Source organism: Felis catus, chromosome C1 (genome assembly GCF_018350175.1).
Source record: "Felis catus isolate Fca126 chromosome C1, F.catus_Fca126_mat1.0, whole genome shotgun sequence".
In the NCBI taxonomy this organism is placed as follows: Eukaryota; Metazoa; Chordata; class Mammalia; order Carnivora; family Felidae; genus Felis; species Felis catus.
Genome location: NC_058375.1, coordinates 31,957,774 through 31,980,049, shown reverse-complemented (window position 1 = coordinate 31,980,049; position 22,276 = coordinate 31,957,774). Strand labels below are relative to the sequence as shown.

Genomic DNA, 22,276 nt, shown 5'->3' with positions numbered 1-22,276 from the left:
CAGTGTTTGTCAGTTGGACCTAATTGACAGGTATAGAGCATCCCCAGCAACAGTAGAGTGTACATTCTTTTCAAGTGCACACAGTTTACCAAGTTAGGTCATATTCTGGACCATAAAATAAGTTTTGGTAAATTTAAAAGGCTGTAATAAAAAGTACACTAAGTTAAATAAAAAATTAATAGCAGAAAATCTCTAAATATTTGGAAACTAAGTAACACATTTCTAAATACCCCCTTGGGTATGGAGAAATTAAAAGGGACATTAACAAGTATTTTTAACTAGGGGAGCCTGGGTGACCCAGTTGATTAAGTGTCCCGCTCTTGATTTTGGCTCAGGTCATGATCTCATGGGTTGTGAGACTGAGGCCAGCATTTGGGCTCTGCACTGACAGCATGGAACCTGCTTGGATTTCTCTTCTCTCTGCCCCTCCTCCATTTGTGCTCTCTTTCCCAAAATAAATAAATAAACTTTAAACAATATTTTCAACTAAATGGAAGTGAAAATAGAACATTTCAGAGTTGTGGATTGCTGCTAAGGCAGTCCTTACAAGGAGCTTATAGTGCTAAACACCAATACTAGAAAAGAAGAAAAGTTTCATTTAGTGACTTCAGCTTCCATTTAAAATTTTTTTTTTCAACGTTTATTTATTTTTGGGACAGAGAGAGACAGAGCATGAACGGGGGAGGGGCAGAGAGAGAGGGAGACACAGAATCAGAAACAGGCTCCCGGCTCTGAGCTATCATCAGCCCAGAGCCCGACGCGGGGCTCGAACTCCTGGACCGCGAGATCGTGACCTGGCTGAAGTCGGACGCTTAACCGACTGCGCCACCCAGGCGCCCCTCAGCTTCCATTTTAAATAACTAGGGGGACAAAAAGAGCAAATTATCCCCAAAGTAAGCAGAGAAAAGGAAGTAATAAAAATTAGAGCATACACCAATGATATAAAAAAAAAAACAAAAACAAAAAAAAACACGAAAATCATTGAAGCCAAAAGCTGAGTCTTTGCAAAGATCAATAGAAATGATGAACTTCTAGCCAGATTAATCAAGAAGAAAAGACGACACAGATTACTAGTAGCAGAACTGGAAGGAGTAACATCACTGTTGATTCTACAAATATTAAAAAGATAATAAAAGAATATTACGAACAAATTTATGCCTTTAAGTTTGATAACTTAGTTGCAATGGATAATTTTCATGAATAACACGTTACCAAAGTTCACTTAAAGAAAATCTGAACAGCACTATTTCTGTTACAGAAGCTGAATTCGTAGTTAAGAAATTTCACACAAAGAAAACTTCAGGCCCAGATGACTTCACTGGTGAATTTTTCCAAACATTTAAGGAGAAAGTAACACAAATTCTACACAGACTCTTCCAGAAAGTTTAAGAAAAGGGAATACATTCCAGATCATTCTTTGAAGCAAATATTACTCTGATATCTAAATCAGGTAAAGATACTGAAAGAAAAAACTACAAAGCAACATCCCACATAAAGATATGTGTAAAAAATCTAAAGGAAATTCTAGGAAATTGATTTTAACAATATATAATAGTAATTCATCATGACTAGGTGGAGCTTAATTCCAAGAATTTTAGGTTGATTAAACATTCAAAAATCAATCAGTGTTTCACCATGTGAACATACTAATGAAGAAAAAGTATGATCATCTCAATAGATGCACAAAAAGCATTGACCAAATCCAATGTCCGTTACAAATCAAGACTCTCACAACAAGAAATAGAAGGGAATTTCCTAAATCCTAAAAGGCATCTATGAAAAACTTATAGTTATCATACTTAATGGTAAAAGTTTAAACGTTTTCCCCTTAACATCAAGAATAAGACAAGGATGTCTGCTTTTACCACTTCCATTCAACATTGTACTACCAATGTGACCAGGCCAAAACAAAAAAACAAAACAAAGGATGGAAAGGAGGAAGGGAGGGAGCGAGGGAGGAAGGAAAGGGATTCAGATTGAAAGAGTAAAGCAACCACTAAAGAAAATATGTGGGTAGCAAATAAGTACATGAATTGATGGTTAACATTTTTATTAGGGAAATACAAAGCAAAATCATAATGAGCTATCTCTATACATTTATTTATACACTTATTTAAATGTCTCTGATAGAAAGGACTGACCATACCTAATAGTGGCAAGGATGTGGAGTAAATGGAACTTTCATAAACTACTGGTGAAAACATACTTTAAAATATGGTTTGGCAGAGCACCTGGGTGGCTTAGTTAGGTAAGCGTCCGACTTTGGCTTAGGTCATGATCTCACAGCTCGTCAGTTCGAGCTCCAAATCTCTTTGGTGCTGACAGCTCAGAGCCTAGAGCCTAGATTCTGTGCCTCCCTCTCTCTCTGCCCCTGCTCGTGCTCGACTCTCTGTCTCTCTCTCTCTCAAAAACAAACATTTTTAAAAAGTTTTTTAAGATACAGTTTCGCAAAAACAAACTTCAACAACAGACTACTGAGCCAAAAAAAAAAAAAAATCACTAAATTAGGAATTGAATAATACATCTTTAACCTGAAAAAAAAAAATGTTTATACCTCAGTAACATGGTTAAAAGTAACTTAATAGAAGACATAATGGAAGAGAAACTCTCATTTATAATAGCAGAAAAAAAAATAAGAATAAACTGACAAACATGAAAAACTGACATAAATCATAAAGCAGATTTTGTCAAAGTTAAGGACATCTGCCCTTCAAAAGACACTGGTAAAAGAAGGAAATATAAGCCATAGTCTTGGAAAATATTGGCAAATCACATAGCTGACAGTAGTGCTCTCCTAATTAATCTAACAATTTGATGTAATTCCTATCAAAATCCCAGGTGCCTATGTTGCAGAAATTGACAAGTTGATTCTAAAATCCATAAAGAAACACAAGGGAACCAAAATAGCCAAAACAATGTTGGAAAGGAAGAACAAAGGTAGAGAACTCACATTTCCTGATTTCAAAACTTACTATGAAGCTACAGTACTCAAGACATTGTGGTACTGGCATAAAGACAGACTTATACGTCACTGGATTAGACTTGAGAGTCTGGAAATAAACTCATACATTTATGCTTAATTGATTTTGGACAAAGTTAAGTGGGATTTTTTTTTAATTTTTTTTTCAACGTTTTTTATTTATTTTTGGGACAGAGAGAGACAGAGCATGAACGGGGGAGGGGCAGAGAGAGAGGGAGACACAGAATCGGAAACAGGCTCCAGGCTCCGAGCCATCAGCCCAGAGCCTGACGCGGGGCTCGAACTCACGGACCGCGAGATCGTGACCTGGCTGAAGTCGGACGCTTAACCGACTGCGCCACCCAGGCGCCCCAAGTTAACTGGGATTTTTAATAACTACTGCGGGGAGAATTGGATATGCACATACAAAAGGATGTAGTTGCACCCTACCTCCATACCATATACAAAAATTAAGTTCAAGTAGCTGATAGTCCTAAATGTAAGAGCTAAAACTATAGAACTCTTAGAAGAAAACATAGGAGTAAATCTTCATGCCCTTGGATTAGGCAATGGTTTTTTAGATATGGCACCAAAAGCACAAGCCACAAAAGAAAAACTAGATAGATTAGACTTCATAAAAATTAAAAAAATTGTGCTTCCAAGAACACTATCAAGAAAGTGAAAAGATGACCCACAAAGTGGGAGAAAATGTTCACAAATCATGTATCTGATAAGGAACTTGTATCTAGAATATATGAAGAACCAAAATTTTTTAATTTTTTCTTTTACATTTATTCATTTTTGAGAGACAGAGAGAGAGAAGAAGCGGGAGAGGGGCCGAGAGAGAGGGAGACACAGAATCCGAAGCAGGATCTCAGAGCCAGACACGGGTCTCAAAACCACAAACCGCGAGATCATGACCTGAGTCGAAGTCAGACGCTTAACTGACTGAGCCGCCCAGGTGCCCCTGAAGAACCTAATTTTTAAATTAATAAGAGGGGCGCCTGGGTGGCGCAGTCGGTTAAGCGTCCGACTTCAACCAGGTCACAATCTCCAGTCCAGGAGTTCGAGCCCCGCGTCGGGCTCTGGGCTGATGGCTCAGAGCCTGGAGCCTGTTTCCGATTCTGTGTCTCCCTCTCTCTCTGCCCCTTCCATGCTCTGTCTCTCTCTGTCCCAAAAATAAATAAACGTTGAAAAAAAATTTAAAAAGAAAATAAATTAATAAGACAACCTAAGTTTTAAATGGGCAAAGACAACCTAATTTTTAAATGGGCAAAAAATTTCAATAGATATTTCTCCAAATATACACAACTGGCCAATAAGCACATAACAGATGCTTAATATCATTAATCTTGAGGGAAATGCAAATGAAAAGTGCTGTGAGATACCACTTCATATCTACTAGGATAGTTGAAATTAAAAAGACCATGGGGCACCTGGGTGGCTCAGTTGGTTGAGTGTCTGACTTCGGCTCAGGTCATTATATTGCTGTTCGTGAGTTCGAGCCCCTAATCAGGCTCTGGGCAGATGACTCGAAGCCTGAAGCCTGCCTTAGATTCTGTGTTGCCCTCTCTCTCTGCCCCTCTCTGGCTCTCACTCTGTCTCTCTCTCAGAAATAAATAAACAGTAATAAATAAGTTAAATAAATGATAAAAAGGCAGACAGTAACAAGGATGGTGAGGATATGAAGAAATTGGAACCATTGTAAAATGTTGTAATCATGTTAGAAAACAGTTTAGAAGCTACTCAAAATGTTAAACATAGAATTAGCACATGAACCAGGATTCCCACTCCTAGGTAAGGAAAACACATGACCACACAAAACTTATACACAAATGGTATCATTATACATAATAGCCAAAAAGAGAAAACTCAGTGTCCATAAATTGATGAATGGTTAAGCAAAATGTAGTATATTCACACAATGGAATATTACTCATCAGTGAAAATGAATGAAATACAACACACATTAACCTTGAAAACATTATGCTAAGTGAAGGAAGGAACCACTCACATACTGTATAATTCCATTTATATTAAACCTTTAATCCATAGAAACAGAAGATTAATCGTTTCTAGACTGGGCTGAGGGCTGAATGGGGAGAGACTGCTAATGGGTATGGGAATTCTTTTGGGGATGATGAAAATGTTCTAAATTTAAATTGAGTGATGTTTGCACAACTCTATGAATATACTAAAAAAACTACCAAGGTATATACTATAAAAAGGTAAATTTTCTGGTATGTGAGTTAAAAAATAAATACCTCCCATATGATCCATCCATTTCACCTTTAGATATTTACCCAAGAGAAAAGAAAATCTATTCCCATACAAAGATTTATACATGGGCATTCATTAACAATTTATTTGTAATCATCAAAAACTGGAAAAAACAAAAAACAAAAAAAAAAAACAAAAAACGGGATGCCTGGATGGCTCAGTCAGTTGAGCATCTGACTCTTGGTTTCAGCTCAGATCATGATCTCATGGTTTGTGGGATTGAGCCCTCCTTTAGGCTCTGCACTTGGAATTCTCTCTCTCCCACTTTCTCTCTCTGCCCTCCCCTGTGCTCGCTCTCTCTCTTTCTCTCTCAAACATTTAAAAAAAACTGGAAACACCCCAAATGTTTATCAACATGATTTACTACTCAGCAATAAAGAGAAATGAATTATTAATGCATTCAGCAATAGGATGACTATCAGAATAGTTATGCTGAGAGATACTATCTACTAATCTTATAGCCAGCATCATACTTAATGGTGAGAAACTAGAAGCTTTCCCACTAAGATCAGGAAAAAGGCAAGATGTCTCCTCTCACCTCTGTTTTTCAGTATCATAGTGGAAGTTTTAGATACTGCAAAAAGACAAGAAAAGGAAATAAAAGGTATACAGCTTAGGAAGGAAAAAATAAAACTCTTTGTTTGCAGATGACATGATTGTCTTTGTAGAAAATCTGAATTGACAAAAAAAAAAAAAAAAACCCTGGAATTAATAAGCAATTACAGCAAGGTTTCAGGATACAAGGTTAATAAAGTCAGTGGCTTTCCTTTATACTGTAATGAACAAGTGGATTCTGAAATTAAAAATACAGTACCATTGAGGACCTCCAAAAATGAAGCACTTAAGTATAAATCTAACAGAATATATACAAGCTTTGTATGAGGAAAACTACAAAATCTGGTGAAACCAATGAACAACAAAAACAAAAAACGGAAAAATAGTCCATGTTCAAGAACAGGAAGATTCAATATTGTGAAGATGTCAGTTCTTCCCATCATGATCTATAGATTCAGTGCAAGCCTAATGAAAATTACAGCAAGTTATTTTGTGGAAAAATTGATTTTAGAGTTTACATGGAGAGGTGAAGATCTAGAATAGCCAACACAGTATTGAAGGAGAACAGGGTTGGGGGACTGACACCACCCGACTTCAAGGCTCACTATAAAGAAACAGGAATCAAGACAGTGTGCTGTTTGCAAAAGAAGAACCAGATGGATCAATGGAACAGAACAGAGAGCCAAGGAATAGCCCCCACATAAGTATAGGCAACTGATCTTTGACAAAGGAGCAAAGACAATACCATGGACCTAAGATAGTTTTTTCAGCAAATAGTGCTTAACTGGACAGCCACATAAAAAAAAAAAAAAAAAAAAAAAAAAAAAAAAAAAAAAAAAAAAAAAAAAAAAAAAAAAGGAACCTAGACTGAAACCTTATATCCTTCACAAAAGTTAGTGCAAAACAGACCACAGACTAAATATATAACCCAAAACTATAAAACTAGAAGATAACCTAGGAGAAAAACAAGATGACCTTGGGTGTGGCAATGACTTTTTGGATATGACACTAAAGACATGATCCATAAAAGAAATCATTGATAAGCTGGACTTCGTTAAAATTGAAACCTGCCTCCGTGAATGACACTGTCAAGAGAATAAGAGGACAAGCCACAGACTGGGAGAAAATATTTGGAAAAGGCATATCTGGTAAAGGAATGTTATCCAAAATCTGCAAAGCACACTTAAAGTGTCAAGAAATGAAACAACTTGATTTAAAAAATGGGCCAAAGATCTTAGACTTCTCACGAAAGAGGACATGCAGATGACAAAAAAAGCATGTGAAAAGATACTCCACATCATATGTCAACAGAGAAGTACAAATTAACAGTAGTGGGATGCCACTACACACCTATTAGAATGGCCAAAATCCAGAAAACACTGATACCGACAAATGTGAGCAAGGATGTGGGCAACAGGAATTCGTTTATTGTGGTAACGCGAAATTGCATAACCATTTTTGTAAGATAGTGTGGTGATTTCTTACGAAACAAAACATACTCTTACTATGAGATCGAGCAACCATATTCTTTGGTATTTACTCAAATGACTTAAAAACTTAACACCAGCAAAAAAAACCTGCACGTAGATGTTTGTTGCACTTTTATTCATAACTGCCAAAACTTGGAAGCAACCAAGATGTCCTTCAGTAGGTGAATGAAAAAAATGTGGTATAGTCAAACAACTGAATATAAGCCCTAAAAAGAAATGAGCTATCAAGCCATGAGCAGACATGGAGGAAACTTAAATGCCTATTACTGACGGAAAGAAGCCAGCCTGAAAAGGCTGCAAAACTATAGAGACCCTAAGAAGATCAGTGGCTGCCAGTGGGTGGGTGAGTGAGGGATGAATTGACAGAACACCGAGGATTTTTAAGACAGTTAAACTATTTTGTATGATCCTATAATGATAAACACACGCCATTATACATTTGACCAAACCCACAGAAGGTACAACACCAGGAGAGAATCCTAATGTGACGTGTGGACTTTGGATAATTATGATGTGTCAATATAAGTTCATCATTTGTAACAAATGTACCACTGTGGTGAGGGGTGTCGATAACAGGGGAGACTATGCATGTGTTGGGGCTGAGTATATATGGGAAATCTCTTTACCTTCCTGTCGGTTTTCTTCTGAACCTAAAACTGCTTTGAAAAAATAAAGTGTTTAAAAAAAATGGAGTATATATTTAAAAAAATTAATTTTTATTTTTATATAATTTATTGTCAAATTGGTTTCCATACAACACCCAGTGCTCACCCCAACAGGTGCCCTCCTCGATGCCCATCACCCAATTTCCCCTCTCCCCCAACCCCCATCAACCCTCAGTTTGTTCTCAGTATTTAAGAGTCTCTTATGGTTTGCCTCCTTCCCTCTCTGTAACTTTTTTTTCCCCCTTCCCCTCCCCCTTGGTCTTCTGTTAAGTTTCTCAGGATCCACATAGGAGTGAAAACATAAGATATCTGTCTTTCTCTGCCTGACTTATTTTACTTAGCATAACACCCTCCAGTTCCATCCACGTTGCTACAAATGGCCAGATTTCATTCTAAAAAAAAAAATTTTTTTAAATGAGTTATTGATACATTCAACAATAGGGATGAATATCAGAATAATTATGCTGGGTGAAAGAAGCTAGACAAACACAAACAGAGTTTATTCTGATTCCACTTAAGAGGAAGAAATGCAAACCAGTCAATCTACAGTGAGAGAAAGTAATCAATGTTTGCCTGGGGACAGGGGTCTGGGAAGGACCAGACAGAAGAATTATAAAGGGACATGAAAAAACTTGGGAGTGTGTCCATGTTCATTATCTTGATTATGATGATGGTTTCAAGGTATATGTGATATATATGGTGTCATGGGTGTATACGTATGTCAAGATTTAACAAAGTGTATAGTTTATGGCATGTCAATTATAACTTAAAATTGTTTTTAAAACTGTGAATTGATTTCTAAGTTAATGTCAAAATAAGAAAAATAGTCTTTGGGTCTGTGTGATGATTACACAAACCTGCATACTGAAACGCTCCATGAAGAGACATTAAGGACGTGCAAGTGTAATAGGATGATTTCTGAGAAGAAAATGTTATGAACACCTGGAGAGTTAGGATGTTAGAGAAGACAGGATGAAGAAGCATTTAAGTCAGGACCATTTGAGACACTGCTGTGCTTTTCTTACTGGTGTGAGTCAATATTTGGTGCTTTTGTGGAAAGTAAATTTTTTCCCCTTCATCTTACCTTCCAGTGTTTCTTTTACATGAAATCCTTCCTAAGTATCAGGGAATAGTTCAAGGTGCTTGTCCTGGGCCCCACTGTAACCAATTTCAGTACAAAGCATTAAATTTTCAGGCTCCATCTCTTAACATCTTTACTGAAAATGCCTTATACTCTTAGTCTGCCTAATCCCCATGGCTTGTTTTTCTCAGTCCTACACACCTCCAAGCAACGAGTTCAAGATCAGCATGAAATTGGAAGCACAGGACCCCAGAAATACCACATCCACGTGTATTGCGACAGTAGTTGGACTGACAGGTGCCCGGCTCCGCCTTCGCCTTGATGGCAGTGACAACAAGAATGACTTCTGGCGGCTGGTTGACTCATCTGAAATCCAGCCTATTGGGAACTGTGAGAAGAATGGGGGTATGCTGCAGCCCCCTCTGGGTAAGTAACTAGACCCAAGCCTTCCTTAGCCAATTAGTTATCTTCCCAGAATGCTACATCCTGTTACAGGAAAGCCTAGGGTCCCCTGCCTATTCTTCTCTTTCATATGGCCAAAAGAAAAGGCCTACCAAAATGAAATGTGCTATAAAATATGGACATGTCCATCTCTGCATTAACTTATGATATCCAAGCTTATTTCTTAAGCTCTCCTTTTTCTAACTCGAAACCACACCTTTCATCAGTTCCCAGTTACCCTGAGAGAGTGGAAGGAGGTTTTACCATTTAGCCTGCCTCAAAAAACCATAAAGGATTTTACCAAATCCTACAAGGATAACCAGAGGTGAGAGAAAAATCTTTCAGTAACAAGATGACTGATACAGAGGTTCCTTATCTCCTTTTCCTTAAATTCTCACTTGGTCCTTGTAATTTTCTCACTTTGAATCAGTTGTTAAGTAAAATGTGTTATTTTACTTAAACTAATAACCCCACTAGAATTTTCTTCTCAAGATCAGATTTATCTTTTTGTTTTTTCCCCTCAGTATAAGTGACTCAGCCCATCTCATCAGTTACTATCAGTCACTATTGCAAGGAGTCTCAACAGAGAATAGAGAGAGATGGGTTATGAGCTGTGGGCTATGTTCCCCTCAGGGGGTTGTGCTAAATTAATTGAGCATTAGAGGACAGATGACATTTGCAGGAAATCCCCAGGTGGTTACTGAATTATCCCCCATTTAAAAAATTTATTTGTAATAAAATTCCAAACACATACAGAAGTCACAAGAATAGCACAATGATTGTCCATGTACAAGGATAATTATCCTTGATAATTATCAACACATAATCGATCATGTTTTATTTGTATCTGCACATATTTCCTGCCCCCTCCTGCCCTGTTGCCCCAACATAGTATCATTCTGTCATTAAATATTTGGTATCTATGTCTCGTAGATAATATTTTTAAAACAATCATAATAACATTATCATGTGTTTATAAACTAACGATAATTCCTTAATACCAACTAATATTTACTCAGTGTTTAAATTTTCCCTGTTGTCTGTCTGTCTGTCTCCTCTCTCTTTCTCTTTATTAGTTCCTTTGAATCAGGATTCAAATAAGATGCACATATTGCACTTGGTTGACATGTCCTTTAAGTCTCTTTTAATCTATGGGTTCTCTTTCTCTCTTATTTTTTTCTTGCAATTTATTTGTTGAAAAATCTAAGTAATTTGTCTTTAATTATCTCCCACAATTAGATTTTGCTGATTGTATCTCTATGGTAACATTTGACACATTTCCATGTTCTCTCTTTTCTAGAAATTGTCAGCTAGATCTTGAGGCTTGATCAGGTTCAGGTTCAATTTTTTCATAAGAACATTTCATAGGTAGTGGTGTTTACTTCTATTGGGAAGGATATATATATATATGGTCTCATTTCTCTCATTTTATAATGTAGCAGCTGTTACTGCTTGTGGTCTAGATCAAGGGTTGACAGATTTTCTTAAAGAGTTAGACAGTAAATCTTTCAGGTTTATGGGCCATACATTCTCTGTTACAACTAGTCAGCTTTGTCATTGTAATACAAAAATAGCCACAGACAATACATAAATACATGGGCAAGGCTGTGTTCCAATAAAATCTTATATTTACAAAAACAGATGACTGGCCTGCTGGCTATAATTTGCTGACTCCTGATATAGAGCAATCAATTCATTATGGTTGCAAAATGGGAAATTTTAATCTTACAGTTCTGTCCACATAAATTAAATGGAATATATCTATTAAACTTCCATCACATTTTTGGTTATTGTGAGGTTATAGTTCATGGAAGAAAGCTTAAATGCTTGATTCTTTACCAATTTTCAAAATAATGAATTAGTTTACTACCATCCTCCAAAAATATTTAAGGACGTTTTTGTTGTTATTGTTACTTAGTATCATAAACCCAAGGATTCTTATATATTTGACATGTTTCATTCCATTACACTAATTGTCCTTACTGATTCTTAATTTGTCCCATCGGCTGCATAGGAGCCTCATCAAATGGTTTCCTGACACTTTTTTTTTCCTTTTCTTTTCTTTTTCTTTTCTTTTCTTTTCTTTTCTTTTCTTTTCTTTTCTTTTCTTTTCTTTTCTTTTCTTTTCTTTTCTTTTCTTTTCTTTTCTTTTCTTTTCTTTTCTTTTCTTTTCTTTTTTAGAGAGAGAGAGAGTGCACCAGTGGCAGCACAGTGCAGCGGGGGAGGGTAGAGGGAGAGAGAGTGAGAATCTCAAGCAGGCTCCACACCCAGTGCAGAGCCCGACAAGGTTCTCGATCTCATGATCCTGAGATCATGAGTCGGGTGCTTGATGGACTGAGCCACCCAGGCATCCAGTCTTCTGACACTTCATTGTTTGATAGCTGTGTTGGATTTTTGAAATTTCAAAATCTTCCAGACTCATCTTTTTTTTTTTTTTTTTTTTTTTTTAATTCAAGTTAGTTCACATACAATGTAGTATTGGTTCCCGGAGTAGGACCCAGTGATTCATCACTTACATATAATAATGTCCAGTGCTCATCTCAACAAGTGCCAGGCTCATCTTTTAAATTATCTGCCTCAAATATGGAATCAGCTGTTTCTTTTAGATGCCCAGTTCTTCCGGTTCTTCTTAGTGGAAAATGGTATTTAGAGACTATTATCTGAATCCTAGAGTACTCAGTGCTACTGGGTTGGTCATTCTTTCTACTACTTTTTGATATAGAGAGATAGGAACTGCCTTATTGTTATTATTACTGTTACTATTATTATTATTAAGAGAAAATCATTAGTTCATATTGATACTTTGTACTAAAGTTCAGGACAAATGGTGCTTTTATTTACTTTATCTTTGCTGTCTTTAATCTGTATCTCCTTTATACCACAACAAAACCCTAGTTCTCCATGTCACTAGCAAAATAACTCAGTTGTTCTATCCTATTATAGTACACAGGACAACAGTCTCAGAATCACAGTAGCAACACTGACCACCATTATCATTACTGACGGTGTTTGAGTTACTTGCATTTCTTGTTTTCCTACCCTCCAATGAAGGATAGTCAATATATTATAAGTTTGCTTGGATTAGTTTCTCTCTGGGTGGCAGTGCCACCAACTTGGTATAAACCTGGGTTCATTTGTTGTATTGTTTTTTATTTTTAGAGATTGCTTCTTGGAAATTTTTCTTTATAAATGTATATGTGATACACATCATTCTTAAAGTCAAATCTGTAAAGGGAAGTATATTAAGAGAAATCGCCTTCACTTTCTTCCCTTCTTCTGCCATAGGTAGCCCCTGTCTATATTCCCATTTTTTAAAAATACAAATATCCTGTGTGTGTGTCTGTGTGTGTACAAAATACATAAGGTATTTCCCACCTTCTTATATAAATGACAGCATACTATACATATTGGTCTTAACCTTACTTTTTGCCACTTAATGAAATACCCTAAAGATGACTTCTTAGTAGCATGGAGATATTCTTCATTCCTTTTTATAGCTAAATAGTATTGTATTGTTCTCAACCTGCTTGATGAATTGCTATTTGGAAACATCTTGATAGGCTATTAAAAAGTAGAGTTGACCCTTGAACAACACAGGCTTGAACTACACAGCTCCACTTATACACAAATTTATTTCTGTAAATACAGTACAGTACTATAAATGTATTTTCTCTTCCTTAATATTTTCTTAGTAACATTTTCTTCTTTCTACCTTCCTTTATTATAAGAATACACTATATAATACATATAGCACACAAAATATGTGTTAATCAACTCTTCACATTATCATTAAGGCTTCTGGTCAACAGTAGGCTATTAGTAAAGTTTGGGGGAAGTCAAAGATTCTACGCAATTTTTGACTGCATGAGGGGGTGCATGTCAGTGCCCCTAACCCTCACATCAATCTTTCAGTAACTTCTCTAGAAATGTACAAATCCAAAAGGAAACCAAACCACCCCTAATTCATGTTTAAACATAACTGAGAGTCAAGAACACCACAGATTTTAATTACATTTTCAGATATAAAGATCTGAAACCATTAGAGCTAATACCTGACTCATACCAGAATGAATAGTTTTATGTGGTTAGAAATTGCATTTAAAAGGGAGAGGGCAGTGGAGACCTAACACAGTCAAAATCACCTCCAGGAAAATATAGGCCCATTTAGAGTGGGAAATACTGAGAACAGAGCTAAGACCTACTTCCCTACTGGGGAATCCAAAGGAAGCCAGTGGTTCGAAAGTCTGGATTGAGGGACTAGAGATAGCACTCTTGAGAAGACAACTACCTTTGGGGGAGGGTAGACATATTGAAGGAAAAGCAGGGGATTGTAATTCAGAATTATACAGAAACAGAAGAGAATCTTAAAGCCAAAAGACACATCAGACACTTCCCATCCCAACAGCCTCATCTACTAAAGAAACTGCATTTCATTAGGTCAACAGAAAATTCATAACCCGAGATCCCTGCCAAAATAGAACCTCCTGTTTTTGCTGGTCCAGGAAAATATCAGACATCTCAAATGATTAGGAAATAGCAGTCGACACCTATAAAAAGCTTCTATCTGACAAAAAGCAAAGATGAGGCTAAAACCATTTTAACTGTTAAAAATTCTGCCAAAATCAGTGACTAACCAGAAGAAAACTATTGCACAACAACCCAACTTGAATTAAACAAGTATTGACAGATATGAAAAAAATACCATGAATCATAAATTTTAAAAGTCAGACTAGAAATGCACAATAGACAGGAAGATGTAAAAATGGAATTGTCCAAACTCAAGAAAAAAATTGAAGAAAGACAAAATAATCTCAATTGACTCAATTCCAGGTTTAACTGAAAATGTAATAAGGGACATTGAGAAGAGAAATAAAAACAGCCAAGAGAATAAAAATAAGTATTAGAAAAGGTTAAAAAGTATCAGAAAGGAACTGTTGGATATAGAACATAGTCAACAAAGATTCAATGTGTATGTGTAAATGTATGTATGCATGTATTATTGGAGTCTCTGAAGAAGATAAACAAAGCAATGAACCAGAATTAATACTTAAATTTTTCAAAAATTAAAACCCAAACTTCTATTTTGAAAATTGATTCAGATTGGTTACTCTAAGATCTATTCTAGTAAAACTATTACATTCTAAGAATAAAGAAAAATTTCCTCTAAGCCTCCAGAAAAAAGGCCAAATTATTTACAAGGGAAAGAAAGTCAAGTTTGCATCATCCTTTGCTATAGCAAAGTACAAAGCAAGACAAAGTAGAGTGGTGTTTTTAAGAAATTCAAGGAAAGAAAATAAGATCATGGGGTTTTATATCTATACAAGCTGTTTTTTGGGTATTGAGATTATACTGAAATGTGTTCAGCATGCAGGAGCTTAGGAAATGCTGTAACCCAAGCCCTACCGGAGGAATGAGTTACATACAGAAAGAGCTTCATCCAAACAAGGAATGATCAATCTAAGACAAAAACAAAGGTGGAGATAGGATAGAACAGTATGGTATCAGTCTGGGTCCAATGAAAAGAGAGAACCTACACAGTAATTTGAACACAGAAAGTTTAATATAATTATTAACTGTAACACAGGCTTGGGGTATTGGTGTGTTTGGCTAGTCAGAAGGAAAGAGAACTCTAATGAATATAAGAGCAGACGCAAGGGCAGACCACTACACTGGAGCTGAGATAGAGGGCCCAAGGAGGAGCCTCCCCTCTCCCATCCTCAGGGCTGAGATGTAGACCTTGTTGGAGGGGACGCAGCTGTGGGCTCACTGTACGAGAGAAGTCACTGTGGTGCCACAGAGTGGACCTTGCTAGAAATTTGCCTTCAGGGGTGCCTCTGGGGAAAGCTGTTCATGGAGAGATGTCTCTCTGGAGTGCTATAAAGCCATTTAAGTGGAGCAAGGTGGTGGTGGTCGTGGTGCTGGCTACTGATATTACTGGCTGTTGTGAACTGCAGAATATGGTCAAGAGAGAAGGTGGGATTGCTGCAGGATCCCACCAAGCATTCACACCAGAAGCAGGAAGCAAACTTCCTCCCTCCTGTAATATCCTTAGATGGAATCAAAGGATATCACCTAAAACTGATAAACCAAATAGAAGCCTAAATGAGGAAAAGGTAGATTAAGGATACTATAAAATATGTTAGTATAAAGGTAACTACTAAAATAAAATTCCAGAACTTCCTTAATAACAAAGGAGCAAAAAGATCAAGAAACAGACCACACAGAGAAGGAGATGAACTAAATATGGAAAGCACAGTAAATAAAACCTAATGTGACAGGGTTGAAACCAAATGTGTGATTTATATTAATAAATATAAATAGTCTTAACTGACCTATTCAAAGAAAAAAAATTCAGGGGCGCCTGGGTGGCTCAGTCGGTTGGGCGTCCGACTTCAGCTCAGGTCACCATCTCGCAGTCCATGAGTTCGAGCCCCGCGTCGGGCTCTGGGCTGATGGCTCAGAGCCTGGAGCCTGCTTCCAATTCTGTGTCTCCCTCTCTCTTTGCCCCTCCCCCGTTCATGCTCTGTCTCTCTCTGTCTCAAAAATAAACGTTAAAAAAAAATTAAAAAAAAAAAAATTCAGATTGGTACTCAGAGTCAAACCCAGCTTTATACTGTGTACAGGAAACATACCTAAAGTCAAATAAATGAGAAAGACTAAAAATAAAAGGATGGTTAAGGGTATGAAAAGGAAAGTCAAACAATACAATAACAGATACTACAATTCTGACATTAGACAAGGCAGAATTCAGACCAAGAGGGGTGCCTGGGTGGCTCAGTCAGTTGAGTGTCCAGCTTTGGCCGAGGTCATGATTTCACAGTTCGTAAGATTGAGCCCCGCATCGGACTCACTGATGTCAGCATTGGGGATCCTCTGTCCACCCGCCCCCCCCCCGCCCCTCCCCCACTCATGCTTGCACTCTCTCTGTCTCTCTCTCCCTTTCTCTCTTTCTCACACAAAAATAATTTAAAAACAAAAAAAAGAATTCAGACCAGGATGCATTCAACAAAAGAAGCCACTTTGTAATGCTTAATGGTGACACAATTCACAATGAAAATGTAATAATTAAAAATATTTTGGAACCAAATTACAAAGAATGTGTCTTCGTAAAATGGAAATGATTGTAGGTGCAAAGAGATAGAGACAAACACACTGATAGATTTAACACTCCTCTCAAGGCAAGGCAGGCCAAGAGGACAAAAGTTAAAGGTATTGAAGTCTTTAATGAATAAGGTAGATCACGTATGTGTACACATACCACACTCTGTTTCCTGGTGAATATCCTTCTACATTGAAACTAAAACTCTAAACAACTCTTGTGTGAAAAGGGAAATATAAACCAAAATTGCAAAACTCCTAAAAAAATAATTAATAAACACATATCAGAATTTTGAGATCAGTTAAAGCAATGGTTGAAAGAAAACTGATAGATTTAAATACTTGACATCAATAAAAATGGAAGGATAAAAATTAAGGATTTAAATTCCCAATTCAAAAAGCTAGAAGAAGAGTCACGACACAAAGAAAACAAAAAGGAAAAAGAAAGGTAAAAGCAAAAGTTAACGAGGTGGAAAATAGAAAAGCAATAAATCAAAATGCCGGTCCTTTGGGAGGATGATACACAAGATACACAAACGAAGTAGTTAGCCTACTAAAGAAAAGGAATAAGCACAGATACACAAAAGTAGAGATGACAAAGGGGGGGGAAATAACTCTGTGTAAATAAATTAGAAAAGTGAGGTGAAGTAGGAAAATACTCTTTGTAAAATCTGAACCCAATAGCATTACAATATTTAAACAGGTATGTAGAAAACATATGAAAAATTTCAAAGAACTACACCTGCAGCAGAGCACTTAAGTGCAGATTATTCTACAGGGGAGTCCTACAAAACTTTAAAGACCAGATTATCTACTACTTAAATTGCTAGAGATCAGTGATACCCAACAGAACTTCTGTGATGATGGAAATGTTTTATATCTGTGCTGTCTAGCCACATATGGCTACTGCAACTAAGGATTTTTAATTTTGTGTAATTGTAATTTAAAGTTAAAAAGCCTTACGTGGCTGGTGACTGTCTACTGGACAGTTCAGCTCCATACATATCATAGAAAAATAGGAAAACATACAGATTTCTTTTTATGAAGTAGGTAGAATTTTGATACCTAAGCCTGATTTAAACACACACACACACACACACACACACACACACACACACACACACACACACAGTTTCATATATAAATTTTGTTACAAAAATCCTAAGTAAAATATGAGGAAGTGAGAATTCAACACATTTAAAACAATAATTTATCAAAGCAAATTAGTGGGGTTTTTTTTTCTGGAATAAAAAGATTTAACTTCAGAAAAATCATTAATGAAATTCACCATATTAAGATAGTTATAACAGGGATGCTTGGGTGGCTCAGTCAGTTAAGCGTTTGACTCTTGATTACAGTTCAGGTCATGATCTCACAGTTCATGAGATTGAGCCCCAGTTGGGCTCTGGGCTGACAGCAAGGAGCCTACTTGGGATTCATATTCTCTCTCTCTCTCTTTCTCTCTCTCTCTCTCTCTCTCTCTCTCTCTCTCTCTCTCTCTCCCCCCCCCTCCCTCTCCCTCTCCCTCCCCCCTCTCCCTCTCCCTCTCCCTCTCCCTCTCTCCTCCTCTTCCTCCTGGCTCATGCTCTCATGTACTCTTTCTCTCTCAAAATAAACTTAAAAAAAAACAAAAACAAACAAAAAAAGATAGCTATAAGGAAGAAAGTCATCTGACCTTTGACGAAAATTAGCACACTAATAAAGACTCAACATTTCCTGATTTCAAAACTTATTACAAAGCAACAATAAGACATGTAGTACTGGCACAAAAATATACTTATAGGGGCGCCTGGGTGGCTCAGTCAGTTAAGTGTCTGACTTCAGCGCAGGTCATGATCTCACGGTCCATGAGTTCGAGCCCCGCATCAGGCTCTGTGCTGACAGCTCAGAGCCTGGAGCCTGCTTTGGATTCTGTGTCTCCCTCTCTCTCTGCCCCTCCCCTGCTCACACTCTGTCTCTCTCTGTCTTTCAATAACAAATAAACATTAAAAAAAATTTTTTTTAAGTTAAAAATAGAATTACCATATGATTCAGCATTTCCACTTCTGGGTATATAGACAAAACAATTAAAAGTAGGGATTCAAGCAGATATTAGTATACCTATGTTTAGCAGCATTATTCACAATAGCCAAAAGGTTGAAGCAACCAAAATGTCTATCCGTGGAAGAATGGATCAACAAAATGTGGTATATGCATACAACAGAATATTACTGAACCTTTAAAAGGAAGGAGATTTTAACCCGTGCGACAATGTAGATGAATCTTGAAGACATTATGCTAAGTGAAATAAGCCAGTTGCAAGAGGACAAACACTGTATGATCCCACTTATAGGAGATACATAATACAGGCAAATTTATAGAGACAGAATGGTGGTTGTCAGGAGCTGGTGGGGAGGGAGGAATGGCAAATTACTGTTTAATGGGTACAGAGTTCACTTGGGGAAGATGAAAAAGTTCTGGAGATGGATGGTGGTGATGGTTGCACAACAATGTGAATGTACTTAATACCACTTACTTTTGAGAAAGAGAAAGGGAAATATGTATACACACACACGTTTTATAATATACATGAAATTACATATTTTATATACTTATTTTTATGAGAAGAAACACAGGAATGTTAAACCAGAAAATAAGGAAAAGGTCACCTATTGAGAGTATCTAGGAATAGTGTGGAAAGTATAGCAATGAGAGTGAGACTTCTCTGAGAATACTCTTTTATATTCTCTTGACTTTTGCATTATGTAGATGTTTTACTTTAAAAATAAAACTAAACCAGAGAAAAGAACAAATCATATTCTGAAATTGATTACAAACAGAAACAAACTGAACTATGTATCAAATGGATATCATAACATTGGGACACACTTCAAAGAAAAAATGGAACTTCAAATAAATCCTGATGTTTTATTAACAATGTTAGTAGTTTTACCTTAATCTGAAGCTATTTTGCGTGTATTGAGGATAGGGCAAGTGAGTAAAGAAGATACAAATATAGGATGGGGAAGATGAAGAACCCTGTAGTATAGAATTTGAATTGGAGGTATCTATTATGAACTCTTAACTTTAAAAAGTGTATATAATTATATATATATATATATATATATATATATATGCATATATATATGTATATATATTTGTATTATATAATGATATAAGTTCTGTTCATTGAAAAGGCCTAAAAGTAATGACACCTCAGTAGCAATGTGGTTTCTAAATCCCATTCTCCACTAAAAGGAATCATGGCTCCTTGGAGAAATGACTGATTCCAGGGCTGAGCAGAAGAGAAAATGTAAGGTGAATTTGGAACATTCTATTATGCCAGAAAGAAAAGAAGTCTTAAAGAACAGAAACATATCAGAAGGACACAGGAGCCAGCTTGAAGGGGCTCTGATCAGCCAAAACTGGAACAGTAAGAGTAACAAACAGAATAATGAAAACAAGAGAACAATGTTATTGGCATCCATAGGTCCCTAGTGATACACATAAAAAACTTTAGAGTTGCAGGGAAAGGTCTAATTGCAGAATGTCAGCTAATAAGTATAGAGAGAATGATAGAAAATTACCATTTTGCAACCACCATTTTAATTGATTCAGGCAAGGATAATCAGTGAGTGCTAAAACCACAGGGTAAAAAAGCCTATTGGAGAATAGGGTATTCACATAGTCTCGATGTTCCCTATTAATTACAAAGGGAAATTATAATGGAGAAGTCTGTCAGTCACTCCTTAACAAGTGATCAAATTCAGTATCATTGATAATTAGGTAAACCACATTATGTGCTTCTTAAAGTAATGAAGTGAGAAGTACTCAACATCACTGGTATTTTTGTCAGAACTGTTCAGCATGAATGTAATCATAAGGAAACAATCAGAAAAAAAAATCCAAATTGTGGGATATTCTATTAAACAGCTAGCCCACAGTCTTCAAAAATATCAGTTTCATGAAAAACCAGCAAAAGACAACAGGGTTGGCCTAGATTAAAGGAGGCTAAAGAAACAGGACAACCAAATACAATATGTAATTCTCGTTCCGCTCCCGTACTTAAAAAATTCAACTGCTATAAGGACATTTGGGGGACAGTTGAGGATATTTTAAATTAAATTTCTTGGGAATGACAGTATTACAGTTTTAAAGGAGAACATCCTTGTTCTGAGGACAAATGTACTGATGTATATTTAGGGGTGAAGTGTCACTATGTTTCTGACTTTCTCATAGTTCAGAGGAAAAAGTGTGTGTAGATAGATGGAAAGCAAATATGGTGAAATGTTATTAGTTGTTGAATCTGGGTGAAGGATACATAGTTGTTCATGTACTGTTTTTGCTACTTTTCTCTAGGTTTAAGATTTTTCAAAATAAAGTTTAAATAAATTATGTACATAATTATACATATATATGTGTGTGTGTTCATGTTCCCCAGGCCTCCTCTGGACCTCTCCCCAGAGTTGCTGAATCAGAATCTCTAGGTAATGGGGCTTGGGATTCTGCATGGTCAAATGACTCTCCCGAGACTCTAATGAAATTGGTCTATATTTGGGAAATATTGCTCTAGAAGAGCCTTCTTCTCCTGTAAAATCTTGTATGGTTTTTGTGTGTATGTGTGTGTGTTCTGTTCACATAGGAACATTCGTACCCCCCTGCCAGAGTCTTCCGGGGGGAAAGGTGGAAAGGTAGAATGATTTTCAGGTGACATTATTATCTCAATGCTGCCAACCTTTTCCTCACACCCTGTTGTTTCACTAACCTATTCTACTACTCAAGACTGTGATTATTTCTTCTAAAAAAAAAAAAAAGACTGTCTGGATCACTGGTTCTCAAACTTGGCTGCCAGTTAGAATCACCCAGAGAGCTCTTAAAATTTTCAGTGCGTAGGCCTTACCTCAGATCAGTTAAATCTGAATTTCTGGGGTTGGGACCAATGTATTCTTTAATGCTCCCCAGGGGATCCCAGTGTCCTTGTTGGATTGTCCCTGGTCTAAAACAGAACCTGGCTTCTGGTGAGGCTCCTAGTCAAGTGTGTCAGGATCCCAGCACAAAGTGCCTGGTCAGCAAACTTGGTCACATGCTCTGGGGTGGGTATATGTGGTACCTTGACTTGAAAGGAACCCTTTGTATATTCCTGTCACTGATCTGTCTTTTCATTTGCTAAGTAGCCTCCAGGGCCTGTCAGTAGAAAGGGGGATTTAAAAAGATAAACGTCTCATTTATCACAGAAATATAAGCTCTTTATAGAAGCCTGTGGGGGTGGGGCGCCTGGGTGGCTCAGTCAGTTGAGAGTCGGACTTTGGTTCAGGTCATAATCTCACGGTTCGTGGGTTCGAGTCCCGCATTGGGTTCTGTGCTGCCAGCTCAGAGCCTGGAGCCTGTTTCAGATGATGTGTCTCCCTCTCTCTCTGCCCCTCCCTCGCGCTCTGTCTCAAAAGTAAATATTAAAAAAAATTTTTTTTAATAAATAAAAATAAAAAAAGAAACTTGTGGGGGTGGAAATAACCCAAAATCTTAGAGAGAGATTACTTTAACTGTTGGTGTCTTAAATGCTTATTTTGCAGAGATAATTTTAAAAGTATTCATTAGGGGCACCTGGGTGGCTCGGTTGGTTATGAATCCAACCTTGGCTCAGGTCATGATCTCATGGTTCATGAGTTCAAGCCCCACATCAGGCTCTGTGCTGACAGCTAAGAGCCTGGAGCCTGCTTCAGATTCTGTG

The 22,276-nt window shown here is 37.0% G+C and overlaps 1 protein-coding gene across 27 annotated transcripts in view; it reads left to right on the top strand.

Moving 5' to 3' along the window:
• SCMH1 (Scm polycomb group protein homolog 1) overlaps window positions 1-22,276 on the top strand; it is a 187,765-nt gene that overhangs the window by 71,805 nt on the left and 93,684 nt on the right. For 25 of the 27 annotated variants that reach the window (XM_023258555.2, XM_023258556.2, XM_023258554.2 and 22 more), the window contains one exon: window positions 9,222-9,456. In XM_023258555.2, the coding sequence (XP_023114323.1) occupies window positions 9,222-9,456 (235 nt within the window). Of the gene's footprint in view, window positions 1-9,221; window positions 9,457-20,989; window positions 21,036-22,276 lie in introns of those variants that run through there. The other 2 variants (XM_011284706.4, XM_023258553.2) reach the window with 1 other exon arrangement.